Genomic DNA, 21654 nt, shown 5'->3' with positions numbered 1-21654 from the left:
GGCGTTGTTGTTATTATTATTCTTATTACTACTACTGCTATTATGATAATTATGGTATTATTTGTTGCTGTTGTTACTATTATTATTATTATTATTATTATTATTATTAATAATGATAATAATAATAATAATAAAAATAATGCATGTAATATTATTATTTCTACTACTACTGCTGCTATTATCATTTATTATTATCAACAGTATTACTTTTGTGATTATTATTATTGTTGTTATTATTATTATTTCTATTTCTATAATTTTAAAAGTTACAAAGTAACAAATATTTTCAAAAGAAACAATTATAAGGCAGAAGCACTAAAACCAAGCAGTATCTTGCATTCATATGTAGTGAATAGAAACCTGCTGGTAGGAAGACAGAGCAGAGAGATGAACTCCTGACTCTTCTGCTGCTCTTTCACTATCCAATCACAGGCTCGGGGGTAGAGAGATGACCAAGCTGTGTTGCTTCACTGTGGTAGAAAAAAAAGTCAGGTCACCGGTTGGCAGTGCTGTTTAGTATGTATTTCTTCGGTGTATTTAAAGCGGAGGTCCACCCTAAAGTGGACCTTCCGCTCATCGGAACCCTCCCCCCCTCCGGCGCCACAATTGGCACCTTTCAGGGGGGAGGGGTGCAGATTCCTGTACAGTACAGGTATCTGCACCCACTTCCGGGATAGCTCTCTGCGGAAAGGGGCGTAGATTACGCCCCTTTCCGAAAGTGCCCCACTGCCTGCTGGGAAACACACGGATCCCAGAGGCAGCGGGTCCATCCTTATTGCGCACCGCGACTCGCGCATGCGCAGTACGGAACCGGGAAATGAAGCCGAAAGGCTCCATTTCCTGATTCCCATACCCAAGATGGCGACGGCAGCACCCGAGAGACGATCGAGAGATCGGCTTCGGGTGCCGACATCGCGGGCGCGCTGGACAGGTAAGTGTCACTATTTTAAAAGTCAGCAGCTGCAGTATTTGTAGCTGCTGGCTTTAAAAAAAAAAAAAAAAAAACGTGGAGTCCCGGCGGACTCCCGCTTTAATTCAGCTTTTACCACTGAGCTGGCTTGTTGAATTAAATGCCAACAGCACTTGAATTCCAAACAATGTGTGTATATATATATATATATATATATAATAAGGATAATAAAAAAAAGGCAGAGGAAGGTGAGGCCTGGTGTCAGTGCTGGGTAGGATGCATGCCCTCTGACTCCCCACCTGCCAGCTCTATAATTACAGCTGCTGTTATTGGATGGACTGAATTGATCTGGAGTTCGATGAATAGGACTCCGGGGAGACACTGCTGATCAATTTAATAGACACTCCTCAGCTCTCTGCATCTTTATGAGCTTTGACATGTAAAGGGCGTTATCTCCAATACCTACAAGACAGAGGAATAAAATCCAGACAGCCAGCAGGGGGCACAAGAGTGAAGAGAAACAGCATAGTATTAAAAGGGGGTGAGGGATTAAAGCAAAATTAGATTTTTTTTAAATTAAACTTCCCATTTTTTGGTAGTGGGATTTACAATATATTTAATTTTTTTTATTATTATTTGTATTTATTTATATTTTACATTAAGTGAAAAGAGGGAGAAAGAAGTAAAATAAAATAAAAATGTAAGTGACAGTGCACAAATAATATTTGTCTACTGTCACTTTACATTTTGATATTCGTTGAAAATTTGACAATTATCTACACAAAAAATTAAGAGCAAAAAACAATAATGAATTCTTTGTTCTTTGCTTTTAACCCCCCCCCCCCCCTCCTTTAATAGCCTAATAGCCTTAAAGAAAGGGAATTTGCCTGACCCCAAGTTTGTATTTGCATATATATATATATATATATATATATATATATATATATATATATATATATATATATATATATATATATATATATATATATATATATATATATATATATATATATATATATATAATCATTATTTTATATATAATAATAATAATAATAATAATGATTAAAAAATACATAATGGTTTTATATATATATATAAAACAATGATTACAAATATATATATATATATATATATATATATATATATATATATATATATATATATATATATATATATAATTTGTGTGACTAGTAAACTGACAAAGAAACAAAAAATAAAAAATAAATAAATAAATATTAATTATTATTATTAATTAATCATACAAAATTATACAACATGTTGTATAATTTTGTATGATTAATTAATAATAATAATTATTTTTTTTTTTTCTTTGTCAGTTTACTAGTCACACAAATCTCTCGCTCCAGAAGAAGCGTGTTAAAACACGCGAAACATGTAGAGCTTTCTCCTTCTCAAGTAGTACACTTCATACCACGAGTAGAATAATCATATTTCTGAAGATTATGTATTAAATGTTTACTATCTATTTTCAAAAGTGAAAATGTGAAATGGCGGTATAGTCTGTATATTATGGAGGATATGAGTCCTGCTGTGATTAGATGCTCTTTTAGCAATCTCTGTTGTCTAGTACAATGAAAAAATAATATGTTATTAATAAAATGTTGATTTTTATCTTTATTCTATGATTGTTATTTTATACATGGTACCTAAAAAGTCCAGAAGCCCCATCTTTTGTCTTTTTTGTAAAATGATATGATCTAGTTTTACATTGGACAAAGTCTTTTTACCTGAAAATAGTAGTTACAACACAAAAGTCGTAATGTAGGTATCCAATCGGACATTCCGATAACAAAATCCATGTTTTTTTTCCGAAAGGATGTTGGCTCAAACTTGTCTTGCATACACACAGTCACACAAACGTCAAGAACGCGGTGACGTATGACTAGCCGAGAAAAATGAAGTTCAGTAGCCGTTGTGGCTATTGAAGCAGATCTCAAATTTTTTGTGACGGAAATTCCGATGTAAACTGTCCGATGGAACCTAGACACGGTCGGAATTTCCGACAACAAGCTCCGATCGCACATTTGCCGTCGGATAGTCCGACCGTGTGTACGGGGCATTGCAGTAAGGGGGGAAAAGAGTATTTGATCCCCTGCTGATTTTGTACGTTTGCCCCACTGGCAAAGAAATGATCAGTCTATAATTTTAATGGTTGGGTTATTTCAACAGTGAGAGACAGAATAACATCAAAAATATCCCGAAAAACGCATTTCAGAAAAGTTATCAATTAATTTGCATTTTAATGAGTGAAATAAGTATTTGAACCCTTCGCAAAACATAGTACTTGGTGGCAAAACCCTTGTTGGCAATCACAGAGGTCAGATGTTTCTTGTAGTTGTCCACCAGGTTTTCTCAGTAGTGTGTTACCAATTGTTTTCTTGGTGACTATGGTCCCAGCTGCCTTGAGATCATTGAGAAGATCCTCCCGTGTAGTTCTGAGCTGATCCCTCACCGTTCTCATGATCATTGAAACTCCACAAGTTGAGACCTTTCATGGAGCCCCAGACCGAGGGAGAGTGACAGTTATTTTGTGTTTCTTCCATTTGCGGATAATCGCACCAATTGTTGTCACCCTCTCACCAAGCTGCTTGGCGATGGTCTTGTGGCCCATTCCAGCCTTGTGCAGGTCTACAATCTTGTCCCCGACATCCTTGGACGGCTCTTTGGTCTTGGCCATGGTGGAGAGATTGGAATCTGATTAATTGCTTCTGTGAACAGGTGTCTTTTATACAGGTAACAAGCTGAGATTAGGAGCACTCCCTTTTAGGGGAATGCGCCTAATCTCAGCTTGTTATCTGTATAGAAGACACTTGGGAGCCAGAAATCTTGCTGATTGACAGGGGATCAAATAGTTATTTCACTCATTAAAATGCAAACCAATTAATAACATTTTTGAAATGCGTTTTTCTGGATATTTTTGTTGTTATTCTGTCTCTCACTGTTAAAATAAACCTAACATGAAAATTATAGACTGGTCATTTCTTTGTCAGTGGGCAAAAGTATAAAATCAGCAGGGGGATCAAATACGTTTTTTCACTCATTGTGTATCTAAGTGGTTCATTTTTCAAATCACCTTTTTTAGTTGACTCCAGAAGAAAAAATAATAATAGCAATAATATGAAAAACAATAATAATAATTAAAAAAATATATACACATAAATATATATTTGTATGGAAAAAATTGTGCTGTCCCTCATACAATTACTTGGTATTTAAACAAACTTAATAAAGAATAACGTGATAAATATGACATAAAAATACAATTATTGATGGTATTCACTATACATGATATTGAAACCCATATAAACGAATAGTCCATCATATTTCATAACTGAATAAAGTGCTCAATGCTCGTAAACAACTGTAGGAAAAAGTGCTCCAGTGTCCAAAATAAAAAGGGGCCTCTTATCGGATCAATAATAGTATATAAAACATTTTATTACATACAAAAAAAGTATTTTAAATTAAATATATATATATATATATATGTATATATATATATATATATATATATATATATATATATATATATACTATATATATATATATATATACACACACAGTAGCTCACCAAAGTGAGTACACCCCTCACCTCACATTTTTGTAAATATTTTCTTCTATCTTTTCATGTGAGAACACTGAAGAAATGACAATTTGCTACAATGTAAAGTAGTGAGTGTACAGCTTGTATAACGGTGTAAATTTGCTGTCCCCTCAAAATAACTCAACACACAGCCATTAATGTCTAAACCGCTGGCAACAAAAGTGAGTACACCCCTATGTCCAAATTGGGCCCAATTGGCCATTTTCCCTCCCCGGTGTCATGTGACTCATTAGTGTTACAAGGTCTCAGGTATGAATGGGGAACAGGTGTGTTAAATTTGGTGTTATCGCTCTCACTGGTCACTGGAAGTTCAACATGGCACCTTATGGCAAAGAACTCTCTGAGGATCTGAAAAAAAGAATTGTTGCTCTACATAAAGATGGCCTAGGCTATAAAAAGATTGCCAAGACCCTGAAACTGAGCTGCAGCATGGTGGCCAAGACCATACAGCGGTTTAACAGGTCAGGTTCCACTCAGAACAGGCCTCACCATGATCGACCAAAGAAGTTGAGGTCACGTGCTCAGAGTCATATCCAGAGGTTGTCTTTGGGAAATAGACGTATGAGTGCTGCCAGCATTGCTGCAGAGGTTGAAGGGGTGGGGGGGTCAGCCTGTCAGTGCTCAGACCATACGCCACACACTGCATCAAATTGGTCTGCATGGCTGTCATCCCAGAAGGAAGCCTCTTCTAAAGATGATGCACAAGAAAGCCTGCAGACAGTTTGCTGAAGACAAGCAGACTAAGGACATGGATTACTGGAACCATGTCCTGTGGTCTGATGTGACCAAGATAAACTTATTTGGTTCAGATGGTGTCAAGCATGTGTGACAGCAACCAAGTGAGGAGTACAAAGTGGGAGTGTCATAGTCTGGGACTGCATGAGTGCTGCCAGCACTGGGGAGCTACAGTTCCTTGAAGGAACCAACATGTACTGTGACATACTGCAGCCAAGCATGATCCCCTCCCTTTAGAGACTGGGCCGCAGGGCAGTATTCCAACATGATAATGACCTCAAACACACCTCCAAGAGGACCACTGCCTTGCTAAAGAAGCTGAGGGTAAAGGTGATGGACTGGCCAAGCATGTCTCCAGACCTAAACCCTATTGAGCATCTGTGGGGCATCCTAAAATGGAAGGCGGAAGAGCGCAAGGTCTCCAACATCCACCAGCTCCGTGATAATCCAGTGACTCCAGTGACAACCTGTGAAGCTCTGGTGACCTCCATACCCAAGAAGGTTAAGGCAGTGCTGGAAAATAATGGTGGCCAGACAAAATATTGACACTTTGGGCCCAATTTGGACATTTTCACTTAGGGGTATACTCACATTTGTTGCCAGCGGTTTAGACATTAATGGCTGTGCGTTGAGTTATTTTTGAGGGGACAGAAAATTGACACTGTTATACAAGCTGTACACTCACTACTTTACCTTGTAGCAAAAGTGTAATTTCTTCAGTGTTGTCACATGAAAAGATAGAAGAAAATATTTACAAAAATGTGAGGGGTGTACTTACTTTTGTGAGATACTGTATATATATATATATATATATATATATATATATATATATATATAGCTATTAAATGTATTTGGCTTCAATGTCTTCTTTTATTATAGCTCACTGTTGTACTATTTAATGTCAGAATAAACTATTAACACATCTCTCTCTCTTTTTATTTTTTATTTTCTACAGGACCAGGGACAGCGATAGTGGACAATGGATCCCTCAACTTGGCTGCTTCCCTTTGGCTTATGGTGACTGCCCTCGTCTGCCTAATCTGCAAATGTTAATATAATACCTATATAAGAGAATAAAAAAAAAAAAAATTTACGAAAATACCGAAAAAAAAGTAACTTTGGAAAGGAGGAGGAGGAGAGAGAGAGGGAGAGATGGGACTGTTTCCTTCACAAAGTGTGTTGCGAAGCAATGGAAAATTATACCTTAAGGAAGAAAACAAATAAATAAAAAACAAAATAAGAAGATCAGAAAATTTCTAATTCAACAAGAAGCCTAAATGACATGACAAAAATGAAGGGACTGAATTCTGTGTAAAGAACCGCATAATGCTGAGAACATTGAAATGTTGTAAAAAATGTTTTTAATTTTCTTGTCTTTTTTTCTTCTTTTGTTGGTTTGAAATTCTCTTCATGTAATTGTCTCTTTCTGGTGTTCCAGCCTCTCTCTCGCTCGTTCCCGAATGATTCTTTAATGATTATGATTAACCCTGGTTTTCTGGTGTCCCTCAACCTGTTTTTTCGGCAGCAGACCTAGTCAAGACCGTCCTGCCAAAAACAGGGTTGACTGACTACTCAACCATACATTAGGGTGAAGGACACCTTAGGAGGACACCTCTTACTTATACGACCTCACTACCTATAGGGTTCATTTGGTAGTCATCACATTGGGTTTCCAAGTTTGTGTTTTGTAAACATGTCTTCACCTATTGATAAGTCCATCACATGGAACCATTGTAACAATAGGAAATATATATTAGTTTTCTAAGTTAAATTACCGAGAGGTCTATCTCTAGCCTGTGATGAATTTTGGTGTCCTCCAAAGTGGCATCTGCATTAGCTACAGGTTGAGTCAGAGTAGTAGCTCTTTAAACCCTTTGCCTCCACATACATTGAAGGCACAATGTCCTAAGATACTTCTTGAGAAGGCTATGGTGTCAGGTTAACGTCAACCCTTTACCTACACGTACAAATTTGAAGGCACAATGTCTTAAGATACTTATTGAGAAGTCTATGATGTCAGGTTGGCGTCAACCCTTAGCCTCCATGTACAACGTTGAAGGCACAATGTCCTAGGATACTTCTTGAGAAGCCTACGGTGTCAGGTTGTTGTCAACCCTCTGCCTTCACATACAACAGTGAAGACACAATGTCCTAAGATACTTCTTGAGAAGCCTATGGTGTCAGGTTGTTGTCAACCCTCTGCCTTCACATACAACAGTGAAGACACAATGTCCTAAGATACTTCTTGAGAAGCCTATGACATCAGGTTGGCATCAACCCTCTGCCTCCACGTACAACAGTCAAGGCACAATGTCCTATGATACTTATTAAGAAGCCTATGGTGTCAGGTTTGGTTGATGCCCAACGTTCCTGTCCAAAGCCTGCTCTCTCCTTTAGAAGCAGGTGGGATCTTCTCGAAGTATGAACAACGTACACCAGCTCAACTAGAATATACAAAGAACAAAACGGAAGGGGCAAAGGGGTTAAATTTCCTCCTGGGCTCAAATCTTACAGGGACTGCTTTATTTGCCTGCTTTTCGTGTGTGTGCGTGAGTGTGTGCCAAGCTTGCTGTAGGGACTAACACATATCAAAAAACAAACAGGGTTTTATTCATAGAGAACCAGTTGCCGCAACGTTAAATCCTTTTTGCATGACTGAGCAAGGAGTTCTAGGTTCTAAGGGAGCATCAAATAGCCATAGGGTATAAGTTATATATAATAATTGCTCTCTGTCCCATTGGAGTGCTTGGTCAATGAGTTCATAAGTATAGAACCTTGGTGTTCAGTAATAGCTTTTCAATCAGTATTTTAACCCATGTGACTTATAAATCCTATTTCAAAGGGAAAAAATAAATAGCAGAGTAATTGATGGATTTTTATTATGGCAGACTTCTGGTGTTCACATGTTATGGGGTACAAGCGTATTTTTATTTTATTTTTCAGGGTCTTGCTTTAAACAGTAAATTATTTTTTATTGTACCTCTACTTATGTAACATAACTGTTATCATACATACAAGTAAAATCAGATTTGGTATTTGTTTAGTTTGAGATGTGGGAATGAAATGATGAAAAAAAACAATTCTACTTTATACATATGTAATCTTACACTGGTTTTAACGGTTGCTTATAGTCGGATTAAAACAAAAAAACAAAAAAAACATGTATGTGGTCTATTAGCTAATGTCTGTTGTTTCTCTCTGTATTTCAGCTTATCTGTTTATGGAGAATATTTCACCCAAAATGCTGAAAAACAAATAACACAAAAAAAAAAAAAAAAAAGACCTTCAAATATGGTGATGTGTTTTGCCCCTTATGCTAAATGAAAGAAGTGGGCAAATTATTTGACCATTCACGTAGGTGGGTGCATCAGGCTTTCATGAGGCTTACGCTAATTTCAAAACATATAGCATGTGTTGCAGAACTATATTTGTGGCACATGCCTATGTATAGAATAACCCTAATATTTGTAGCAAACTAAATTCCAAACCTACCTCAAATTATCAGAGGTAACTTTTCTTGAGTGCTTGATTTTTTTTTTTCGTTTTTCCACCAGATACTCAGATTTTAACAGTGCAGATAAATATTTTCATGAAAATGCATGTCCTAATGTTTTTTTTTTTATGTTTGTTTTTTTGTTTTTGTTTTTTGATGGGTCAAAAGATGAAGCATTTTGTAGACCAGAATTCATAAAAGTTGAAAATAAGCTCAATTTGCCTCCAAGCCATGAAAATAAAATTCTGGAGGTCAACTATGGTTAAAAAGTTGTCAAACAGAAACCTCCATTGGTAGGGTTTTTTTTTTTGCATGGGTCAAAAGATGAAACTTTTTGTAGATCAGAATTCAAAAATTAAAACTAAAGCTTGATCTGCCTCCAAGTAAAAATAAAGTACATTTTGGAGGTCAGTTTTAGTTAAGAAGTTGACGAACGCAAACCTCCATTGGTAGTATTTTTTTGGCATGAGTCAAAAGATGTAGCTTTTTGTAGACCAAAATGCAGTTGAAAGTAAAGCTCGATCTGCCTCTAAGTCAAGAAAATAAAATTTTAGAGGTCAGTGTTGGTTAACAAGTTGCTGAACACAAACCTTCATTGATACTTTTTTTTATGCCATGGGTCAAAAGATGTAGCTTTTTGTAGACCAAAATTCAGTTGAAAGTAAAGCTCGATCTGCCTTTAAGTCAAGAAAATAAAAATTTTGGAGGTCAGTGTTGGTTAACAAATTGCTGAACACAAACCTTTATTGATACTTTTTTTTTGGCAAGGGTCAAAAGATGGAATTTTTTTTCTACATTGGTATTATTATTATTTTTGCCATGGGTCAAAAAATTGATCTTTTTGTAGACCAAAATAAAAAAAAAGTTGAAACTAATGTTCGATCTGCCTCCAAGTCAAGAAAATGACATTTTGGAGGTCAACATTAGTTAACAAGTTGCTAAACAGGAACCTCCATTGGTAATTTTTTATTTTTTTTTGGCATGGGTCAAAAGATAGAGCTTTATCCTCCATGGTCATTTTTTTGGCATGTCTTTTTTTGAAGACAAAAAAATTAAAAATACGTTGAAACTAAAGTTCGATCTGCCTCTAAGTCAAGAAAATGAAATTATGGAGGTCAATGTTGGTTACGAAGTTACCGACTGCAAACCTCCATTGGTAGTTATTTTTTGGCATGGGTCAAAACATTGAGCTTTTTGTAGACCAGAATAAAAAAAATAAAAAGCTGTGACTAAAGCTTGATTTGCCTCCAAGTCAAGAAAATTACATTTTGGAGGTCAGTGTTGGTTACGATGTTACCGACTGCAAATCTCCATTGGTTGTTCTTTTTTGGCATGGGTCAAAAAAATAGAGCTTTTTGTAGACCAGAATTTCAAAAAGTTGTAACTAAAGCTCGATTTGCCTCCAAGTCAAGAAAATGAAATTATGGAGGTCAGTGTTGGTTACAAAGTAACCAATTACAAACCTCCATTGGTAGTTATTTTTTGGCATGGGTCAAAAAATTGAGCTTTTTGTAGACCATAAAAAAAAAAGCTGTGACTAAAGCTTGATTTGCCTCCAAGTCAAGATCAAGTTGAGATCAGTGTTAGGTAAGAAGTTGTCGATCTGCTGGATCTTGAGCACATCGAGTTGAAGGCACAAAGTTCTAAAAATCGGCCTACAGAGCCAATGTAATGTAGCATTGAGTCTGCTTTGGCCAGCGATGATGATAGGTATAGTAGAAATAATTACAAACTTTGAAGGTTCAAGGGCCCTTCATCTTGTAAATAGTTTACTGGAAAGGTCCTACAATTATTTTTAAAAATAATTTCCAGTATTGTTAGCTCTTCATTTCTTTGGTTCCTTTCATGGAACAGTAAAACATACGGAACCCTTCCACTAGTCCAGTCATAAGTCGTTGCATTCCCACACTCAACCTTGATATACAAAAGAAAAAGTCAGCATCACAGAGTAGGTAAACAATAACTCATGCATCCTAAGTGTGTTTTATTTACCACGCATGGAAGTTAACATATATTTGAATGTAGAGGGTGCTTTTAAGTGTGATTTTGAAAAATTGCTGCGCTGTAGAACTGTCTCGAAATAAAATTTTCATTGGTTCTGTGAAACTGAAAAGACCTTTGGGGAAGAATTTCTGTGCTGTGTACTATGGATGCAGTGCCTTCAAAATAACATTATTCTGAAATATGAGTTCAGTTATAATTCATCGTGGTACCCCCAAGGTCAGAAGGTATTTTTGTTGAAAATAAATAAATAAATTGTAGCAAATTTTGTACTAGAGATTGGCCAACAGGGGCTCTGATTGCTTGTATTTCATCACACCATTATTGAAAGCTCTAATACTGAAATTAAGAGGACATAATACCTGTATGATAACATTTTATTATTTGTAAAAAAAAAAACAAACAAAAAAACAACAACGACAACATATACAAGCATTGATTGGGACAGTTCTGCTGTTCTGTTTTGTACATTATCCGCAAAAACGTTGCTGTATTGTTTGCATCTGAAAGTCGCCCATTAAACGTTGAGAGGTTTGGGGTGTGTTATTGAATAATCCCGATAGTGTATTCTGAAAATTCTTTATATATAATATGATACCTGAGTAATACTTATTCTGCGATAATCTCCAGTAAATTGTATTGTTTTAATCTGAGACTGGTGATGTCATTGATTATAGTCTTAATCACTTGTAACACTTTTTGCTTAATAGCACACACAAAAGAAAAGGAAAAAAAAAACATGCAGTTATATATATATATATATATATATATATATATATATATATATATATATATTTATAGTCTCACATTTGACCATTATAATTATGTGTGTCCATAAGTAGATTTATGTTCTAGATCAGACTTTCTCAACCTGATGTTAAGTACTAATTCCTACCATTTAAAATTTTTAAATTGTCCAAAAAAAAGCGCTATTTTTAAGCGCTGTGCAAACTGTTGGTGCTATATATATCCTGTATAATAATAATATTTTTTTCTGTATGGCCCATGCAAAATTACTTCCAGATCTTAAAAATGTGGGCTTAATTGTTTTTTTGTTTTTTAAACACACAACTTTAGTTTAAAAAAAAAATAAAGGGGGCTTAATTGTTTTTTTTTTTAAACACACAACTTTGTTTTTTTTTTAAAAAGGGTGAAAAAAGGGTTTACAACTTTATTTTTCAATTTTCAAAATTAGTTTTCTAACTTTATTTTTTACATTTTCAAAATTATCATTTTTTTTTTAACTTTATCGCACATCTGTCTGACCCTTGCAAAAATTAATTTCAGGCCTTAAAAAACATGGACGCGACTTTCAACACGCAACTTTGGTACAACAACAACAACAACAAAAATGGAAGGGAAACAAACTTTGTTTTTAAATTTTACAATTTTGTTTTAACTTTATTTTTACATTTTCAAAATCATTATTTCTTTAAACATTATCTCATATCTGTATGACCCTTCGTGAAAATTACTTCCAGGCCTTGAAATGTGGCGTTTTTAAAATGTATTTTCAAATACAAGACTTTGGTGCAAAAACAAATGAAAGGGTTGAGAAAATCTGCTTTAGAGCATCTTACTGCTATTCTATTTGGAAGACAAATTTAAAATGCCAATAAAAATAATAATAATAAAAAAATCCTCTATGGTTGTCCCAATTTAACATGAAAATAATTCTCAAATTAGATATTTTTTTTCCCCAAAATTTATGTTAAAATTGTTGGAACTGCTGTACATCACGGAAAATACTCTGTAAAATGCGACTTAGTTTAAAAATGTTGCTGTTCATTGCCTGGGAAAGGAGGTCTGTCACCATTCACGCCTATTTGATCATAGATGAATTCATGGGTTCAAAAAGAGAATAAGTGATTCCCCACCAGTATGATACATGTGGGTCATATGCAGCTGATTTTAAAAACCACATTTTCATCCAGTAGACTTCTGCAAGCCCGATAATGTATTTTATCAGCATTTTTCCTGTGGCACGTTATATCGATGATATATTGTAGGATTCCAAGCAAAAAAAACTCAAAGTCTTAGGTGTTTCTTTTATATACGCTGGTGGAATCAATTACTAGACAATTCTGCTTTTAAAGAACTCACAAGTAGGTTATATTTGAAGACAACCATGGAAAAGACAGAGAAGGTGACATCCAGAGAATTATGATTTACAGATTTTATTGGGAGCTTTTTGGATGTTTTTCGAATTGTATTAAATTATGGATGTGACCCAGCAAGTGTTTTTCAGAAACCTGTAAAAGAGTGGACATGTGGACTGATGTGATGATGTGGAGATGGATTGATGGGGCAGACAGCAAAAAGCAGAATTTCCTTGGTTTGAAATACATTGTAATTTTCTGATTCCTACAATAAAGGCATTTCGATGGACTGTTTAAATTAAAAACACCTTGCTGTGCGTTGTTATTGGTCAAGTAGGATAGTAGGCGGTCAAATATGATGGTACCATTATCGCTAGTGCTTCTACCACAATCAGTACTATTGGCCACTGCCACTACGACTAGTTCTGCTAATAAAAAGAATAACACAATAATACTTCTACTAAAACTTAGTAATAATAATAACAACAATATCACAAACAAATATATTTATACACACACACACACACACACACACACACTATATTACCAAAGGTATTGGGACGCCTGCCTTTACGTGCACATGAACTTTAATGGCATCCCAGTCTTAGTCTCGTAGGGTTCAATAGGGTTCAATATTGAGTTGGCCCACCCTTTGCAGCTATAACAGCTTCAACTCTTCTGGGAAGGCCGTCCACAAGGTTAAGGCCTCATGCACACGAGACGCAGTTAAACGCGCGTTCAGATGCAGTTGGACAGTTTTTTCAACTGCACCTGAACTCATTCAATGTTATCCTATGTGTCCATGCACACAGTCTCGTTTTTTTGCGTTTATATGCAGTTGCGTTTAATCACGTTTTTCCAGAAGCAAAAAAATGCGTTCAGAGACAAAAATTTCTGCGTTTCAGACGCAAAACGGGGCTAAACGCGGCTAAACGCGGCTGAACGCGGCAACCGCGTTTAGCCGCGTTTGCGTTTATATGCGTTTTTAAAGGTGACCTTTTTTTTTACATTAAAAATCTCAAAAATGATTGCAAATGATGAAAAACCATTAGAAAAATATTTTAAACAATTGCAATTGCAAGTGGACAATCCACAACTTGTGGCAAGTGACGTGGCAAGTGGACAATCCACAACTTGTGGCAAGTGACATGGCAGGTGGCAAGTGATGTTGCAAGTGGACAATCCACAACTTGTGGCAAGTGACGTGGCAGGTGAAGTGGCAAGTGACGTGGAAAGTGGACAATAGACAACTTGTGGCAGGTGACGTGGCAAGTGACCTGGCAGGTGACGCGGCATGTGACTTGGCAGGTGACGTGGCAAGTGGAAAATCAACAACTTGTGGCAGGTGACTGGCATGTGACGTGGCAAGTGGACAATCCATAACTTGTGGCAGGTGACGTGGCAAGTGACGTGGCAAGTGGACAATCCACTTGTGGCAGGTGACGTGGCAGGGGACGTGGCAAGGGACGTGGCAAGTGGACGATCCACAACTTGTGGCAGGTGATGTGGCTGGTGACGTGGCAAGTGGACAATCCACATCTTGTGTCAGGTGACGTGGCAGGTGACGTGGAAAGTGGTGTGGCAAGTGGACAATCCACAACTTGTGGCAGGTGATGTGGCTGGTGACGTGGTAAGTGGACAATCCACAACTTGTGGCAGATGGCATGGCAGGTGACGTGGAAAGTGGACAATCCACATCTTGTGGCAAGTGACGTGGCAAGTGGACAATCCACAACTTGTGGCAGGTGATGTGGCAAGTGATGTGGCAGGTGATGTGACAAGTGGACAATCCACATCTTGTGGCAAGTGACGTGGCAGCTGACGTGGCAAGTGACGTGGCAGGTGACGTGGCAAGTGACATGGCAAGTGGACAATCCACATCTCGTGGCAAGTGACGTGGCAGGTGATGTGGCAAGTGGACAATCCACAACTTGTGGCAGGTGACGTGGCAGGTGATGTGGCAAGTGACGTGGCAGCTGACGTGGCAAGTGGACAATCCAAAACTTGTGGCAGGTGACGTGGCAAGTGACGTGGCAGGTGACGTGGCAAGTGATGTGGCAAGTGGACAATCCACAGCTTGTGGCAAGTGACGTGGCAAGTGGACAATCCACAACTTGTGGCAGGTGATGTGGCAGGTGATGTGGCAGGTGACGTGGCAAGTGAACAATCCACAACTTGTGGCAGGTGACGTGGCAAGTGACGTGACAGGTGAAGTGGCAAGTGACGCGGCAAGTAGACAATCCACAACTTGTGGCAGGTGATGTGGCAAGTGACGTGGCAGGTGATGTGGCAAGTCACGTGGCAAGTGGACAATCCACAACTTGTGGCAGGTGATGTGGCTGGTGACGTGTCAAGTGGACAATCCACAGCTTGTGGCAGGTGGCATGGCAGATGACGTGGAAAGTGGACAATCCACATCTCGTGGCAAGTGACGTGGCAGCTGACGTGGCAAGTGACATGGCAAGTGGACAATCCAAAACTTGTGGCAGGTGACGTGGCAGGTGACGTGGCAAGTGATGTGGCAGGTGACGTGGCAAGTGATGTGGCAAGTGGACAATCCACAGCTTGTGGCAAGTGACGTGGCAAGTGGACAATCCACAACTTGTGGCAGGTGACGTGGCAGGTGACGTGGCAAGTGAACAATCCACAACTTGTGGCAGGTGATGTGGCAAGTGACGTGGCAGGTGATGTGGCAAGTGACGCGGCAAGTAGACAATCCACAACTTGTGGCAGGTGATGTGGCTGGTGACGTGGCAAGTGGACAATCCACAGCTTGTGGCAGGTGGCATGGCAGATGACGTGGAAAGTGGACAATCCACATCTCGTGGCAAGTGACGTGGCAGGTGATGTGGCAAGTGACGTGGCAAGTGGACAATCCACAATTTGTGGCAGGTGACGTGGCAGGTGATGTGGCAAGTGGACAATCCCCAACTTGTGGCAAGTGACGTGGCAAGTGGACAATCCACAACTTGTGGCAGGTGCCGTGGCAAGTGACACGGCAAATGCAAGCGTACAACTGCTCTCTATGCTGCTGCTGCTCACTCTGATCAAAATAGCAGAAATAGTTAAAAAAAAATGCTTTGAGAGCTTGGGGAGGGTCTACATGATGTTATCTTTATAAACGCGTCTAAACGCAAACGCGTCTAAACGCGTCTAAACGCGTCTAAACGCGACATGCAAACGCGGCAAAACGCGCGTTTCTAAACGCGCGTTTCAGCTTTTTTTTGACAGAGGTTTCATCTGCGTCTCGTGTGCATGAGGCCTTAGGAGTGTGTCTATGGGGATGTTTGACCATTCTTCCAGAAGCACATTTGTAAGGTCAGGCACTGATTTAGGACGAGGAGGCCTCCCTCTAATTCATCCAAAAGGTGTTCTATCGGGTTGAGGTCAGGACTTTGTGCAGGCCAGTCAAGTTCCTCCACCCCAAACTTGCTCATCCATGTCTTTATGGACCTTGCTTTGTGGACTGGTGATCAGTCATGTTGGAACAGGAAGGGGACATCCCCAAACTGTTCCCACAAAGTTGGGGGCATGAAATTGTCCAAAATGCCTTGGTATGCTGACACCTTAAGAGTTCCCTTCATTGGAACTAAGGGGCCAAGCCCAACCCCTGAAAACCAACCCCACACCATAATCCCCCTCCACCAAATGATTTGGACCAGTGCACAAAGCAAGGTCCATAAAGACATGGATTAGCGAGTTTGGGATGGAGTAACTTGACTGGCCTACACAGAGTCCTGACCTCAACCCCGATAGAACACCTTTGGGATGAATTAGAGCGGAGACTGCGAGCCAGGCCTTCTTGTCCAATATCAGTGCCTGACCTCAAACATACGCTTCTGGAAGAATGGTCAAACCTTCCCATAGACACACTCCTAAACCTTGCGGACAGCATTCCCAGAAGAGTTGAAGCTGTTATAGGGCGATCCAACTCAATACTGAACCCTACAGACTAGGCCCTTGTACACACGGTCGGAGATTCCGTCGGAATGTGTCCGATCGGAGCGTTTTGTCAGATATTCCGACTGTGTGTGGTCTGCATCGGACTGTTTCCGTCGGAATATCCTTCGGACCAAATTTTCCAACTTGCTGTAAATATTTTCCGACAAAATGCTCCGATCGGACATACTCCGATCATGTGTAGAGAATTCCGAGCGGAAAAAGTGCCACGCATGCTCAGATCAAATTCCTACATCAAAGCTATTGGCTACTAGCCTGAACATAGTCCCATCGTAATTAAATTGCGTCATTACGTTCTGAAAGATCGGATTTTCCGACAACTTTGTCCGACCGTGTGTATGCAACAGTTTCAGACAAGATCCGTTGGACAAAATCCGATGGATTTGGTTGTCGGAATGTCCGACCGTGTGTACAAGGGCTTAGACTGGGATGCCATTGAAGTTCATGTGCGTGTAAAGGCAGGTGTACCAATACTCTTGGTAATATAGTTTAGATATATATTTGTATATTATATATATATATATATATATATATAGATAGATAGATAGATAGATAGATAGATAGATATGTAGATATATATAGATATATTAATATTATAATAGTAACATTACTACTATGACTATGTATTAATAATAAAAATATCATTACTAAATATAATAATATAAAAAAAATAATAATAACAATAATGAAAAAAAAAAAAGAATAGTAGTAATCATTATATACTTTATACTGTAAACATAATAACAATATTACTACTATAACACATTTTTAATATTAAGAATATCATTACTAAATATAATAAAATAAAAAAATAATAATGATAATAATGAAAAAACAATCTTATCACAGTTAAATAATAATACAAAATATCAATAACAGTATCACTACTACTAGTGATTAAAACCTTCTCAGAATCAGTACCAGTGGTAAGGTAAGTTTGTTTTAGGTAGGGTTAAAAAAAAAAAAAAAAAAAAAAAAGAAGCTAAATGCACACAATTGTTTCTGGTCCCTACAACGAATACAAACAATAAAACAATACTACTACTACTATTATTTAGTAATAATAATAATAACAACAATATTACTACTTCTACTGTTAAAAAAAAGTAAAATAAGAATAATCATTTTATACTTTATACTATAAACATTATAACAGCAATATTACTACTATTACTATTTTTTAATATTATCAATATCATTACTAAATATAATAATAAAAAAAACGTAAAATAATAATAATATTAATATATTAATTAATAATAATAAACGATATGGCCCCTTTCACACATGCGGACAGTATGTCCGTATTTCATCCATCCGTTTGCGGATGAAATACGGACATACATGCATCCTTATGGGATAGCGGGTGTCTGCGGATGAACATCCGCAGACACCCGCTATTGTCCGCCTCCGCTATGGTCCGATTCTGCAGACGGAGGAAAATCCTATTTTTCTATCCGTCTGCAGAGCGGATCGGATGAACACGGACAGACGGTCCGTGCTCATCCGATCCCCCATAGAGGAGAGCGGAGAGCTGACAGGGTGGTCCCTGCACAGTGTGCGGAGACTGCCCTGTCCGCCGCCAGCTCAGCGGGGACAACGGAGCGATCCCCGCTGAGCGAGCGGATCATCACGGGGCGGATCATTACTGATCCGCCCCGTGTGAAAGGGGCCTATCACTGCTACCTAATCACTAGCCGCCTGCCCACAGTACATTAACCACAGGCGCGTGGCAGCTCCAGGCTAAGTGATGGACTGGAACATTGCTCAGCACAGGCACACTCACTGGACCGCTACAATCCCTTGACCGCTTTGCCTGGTGGACATAGCAGAACATGGTGCTCGGTACCTGGCCACTATGACCAATCATAGTGATCACATGATTACATGTAAGAAAAACTGTCATGAATGGTTTCCATTCATGACAGCTTGCTTACTATTGTGATGCTGTGATTGGCCCACAGCTATCACATGGTACCTGGACCAGCATCACCATAGTTAACAATGAGTCACAAATGAAAGCCATTCATGACAGTTCAAACGATTGCTGTTACAGTGTAAAAAAAAAAAAAAAAAAAAAAAACTTGATTCCCCCACCGAGTAGTACAGTGTCACTATTGTTGCACTGAACTCCTCTGATGAGAGTATGTACAAAAAAAAAAAAAAAATACAAAAAAAATAAAAAAGAATGTTAACAAGATTGAATAAACAATTATTATTATTTATTTTTAACATGTTGTCACTAGTCAGTATCCCTGATCACCACCCCACCAGTCAAATGATGATGCTGTACTGCACTGTGTATAAAAACAAATTGTAAAAAAAATAAAAATAAAAAGTTATTCAATTCTATCTATCTATAGATATATATATGTCCCATAGTTTATAGATGCTATAACTTTCCTAAAAACTAAAAATTATACACTGATTTTTATTTTTTATTTTTTTACCAAAGAAATGTTGCAGAATTAATTTTGGCCTAAATTAATGCAGAAAGATTATTTGTTTGCAAAATGTTATTAATACATTAACTAAGAAAAAAAATTTTTCCAAAATTTTGCTATTGGTTTTTCCTTAAAAATAAAAGAAAAATTATATATATATATATATATTATATTTGGATACAGTGTTGCATGACCAAGTCTGACGTCGTCCTTATGCCCCAGGACGATGTCTGACTTCTGACGAAATGCGCTGGGAGGAGCGGCGTACCGACGCCATGTTGGAAGAACCTTGGTTTTATGTAAGTGATACTGTTTTATTTGAATAAACACTAGTCTGGTTTTACCTGTGGCGAACCTTTCCTTTTTTTGAGCACATATGAAAATGAGTGTCGAGTGAGGACCCTGGATCTCTCTGAGTACCTGTGCCTACCAAGTCTATCCGCTCTTCAGTAGTGTTTTGGAGGCTAGTTTGGTCGGTTCTGCTATCGGCTTGAGGAAAAGGCCCCCGGGCCGGGTATTAGCCACAAGCGATTCAGCTTGTGCGATCTGGTAAGCGCACGCTCCGTGTGGTGGTGGATTCACACGTGTCTGTCAGTGTAATTGTGATATTCACAGGAGGAGATTATTCTAACACCTTGTGTATCCCTTCCATACTTTTTATTACCTCAATGACTTACCGTATGTGCCTCAGTTCCATTTACTATCATTGGGACTTGCTGTTATATATTGCTATTCACCAATTGTGTCACTGTGCAATTTGTTGTTTTATGTTCATTTTTGTTACTTTTATGTCACCATTTAATTTTTTGCACCTTTTAATCTATTAGACATACAGAGCGCAGCTTCTATGTTATAAAACATATACACACATATACACCACCAAAGGAAAATCCAATTTGTCTTGATCAAATAAGGTATAGTTCAACTAGATACTCTAAGTAGCGAAGATGATTTGTACAGTTTTACTAATACATGTGAAAGGTGGAGAACTGGGTTCAGGCATTAAGATTTGTTTTACCTTTACTGTCATTATGGAGTTATTTAATTTTAACAATATTACTACTAACATCACTGAGTAGTAATTAAAATCACAACAGCAACAAAAAATCACCACTTCTAATAAATTCACCAGCACTACTTCAATTACTACCACCTCTTCTGCAATTGTGTTAGTATAATATTACAGTGGAACCTTGGATTACAAGCGCAATCTGTTCCAGGAATCCAAAGCACTCTCATATCAAAGCGAGTTTCCCCACAGAATTCAATGGAAATTAAGATAATTCGTTCCGCATTGACTTCTATTGCATGCAGTAGCGCATGTGGCCAGAGGTGGGGGCGCCAGAGAGCCTCGGAAATACTAGAGGAAAGCTTGGCTGAACTTGGAAACCCTTGGAAACACACGGGAACAGAGTATTTCTGAGTATTTCCGAGCGGCTCCGAACCCTTTCCGAGTGTCACCGGCGCCCCCGTACCTCTGGCCAAATGTGGTACTGCACACCACATTAGCTTTAGAATTCTGCTCATTTCGCGAGACAACACTCGCAAGCCGAGTCAGGATTTAAAAAAAAAAAAAGTTGCTTGTCTTTCAAAACGCTCATTAACCGCGTTACTCGTTAAACCAACGTTCCACTGTACCTTATATTTCTATTTATACTTATTTCACTACTGCCACCACCATTGCTTAAATAAATAACAAAATCAGCACTAACGCTTCTACTACTTTTATTACTACCACTACTAGGCGCTCTTGTGCTACAAATACTGCGAGATCAAAAAAATAACACCACATCTGCTGCTGCTTTTGCTACTACTACTACAACTGCTTCTATTGTTAATACTACTCTTATTACTACTTTGAGTAATTCCAGTTTTAATAATACCACTGATTACTTATTGTTACCACTAGTACTACACATAAGCATACCACCATGATTCTAGTTGCTATTTTAATTGCTACCACCACTAATAGAACTATCTATACACAGGCAACTATTATTAGTATTGCTACCTCTACTATTACTTTTTTTTACTAATGCTACTACTACTACTATTATTATTGCTATCACTAGTAGTGTTGCAACGTCTGTGATTGTTGTTATTATAACTACACTGTCTTCTTATACTATTGCCAATACTTTAATTACTGTTACTACTACCATCATTTCAAACAGCTACTGCCAGCATTACTGCTAATATATTTATTATGACTACTAATATATTTACTATGACTACTACCACCACTTCTATAACTACTGTTACTATTATTACTACTGCTACCACTTCTACTACTATAACTACCGCCACTACCACATTTCCAGAACTACTGTAACTACTACAGCTTCTACTATAACTATTAACACTACTGCCACCACTACTATAACTAC

At 38.0% G+C, this 21654-nt stretch overlaps 1 protein-coding gene across 2 annotated transcripts in view; it reads left to right on the top strand.

Annotated features, from left to right (window-relative positions):
* Nucleotides 1-13168, top strand: part of LSAMP (limbic system associated membrane protein) — an 869682-nt gene extending 856514 nt beyond the window's left edge. For both annotated transcript variants that reach the window (XM_077479703.1, XM_077479702.1), the window contains one exon: nt 6226-13168. In XM_077479703.1, the coding sequence (XP_077335829.1) occupies nt 6226-6323 (98 nt within the window). In that variant the 3' untranslated portion in view covers nt 6324-13168. The remainder of the gene's footprint in view (nt 1-6225) is intronic.
* Nucleotides 13169-21654: the final 8486 nt, after the last annotated feature.

The sequence above is a fragment of the Lithobates pipiens genome, unplaced genomic scaffold, assembly GCF_037356315.1.
Source record: "Lithobates pipiens isolate NorthernLeopardFrog02 unplaced genomic scaffold, aLitPip1_a1.2 Scaffold_16, whole genome shotgun sequence".
In the NCBI taxonomy this organism is placed as follows: Eukaryota; Metazoa; Chordata; class Amphibia; order Anura; family Ranidae; genus Lithobates; species Lithobates pipiens.
The sequence above is the reverse complement of the archived record's forward strand: the minus strand, read 5'-3'. Positions and strand labels throughout refer to the sequence as shown.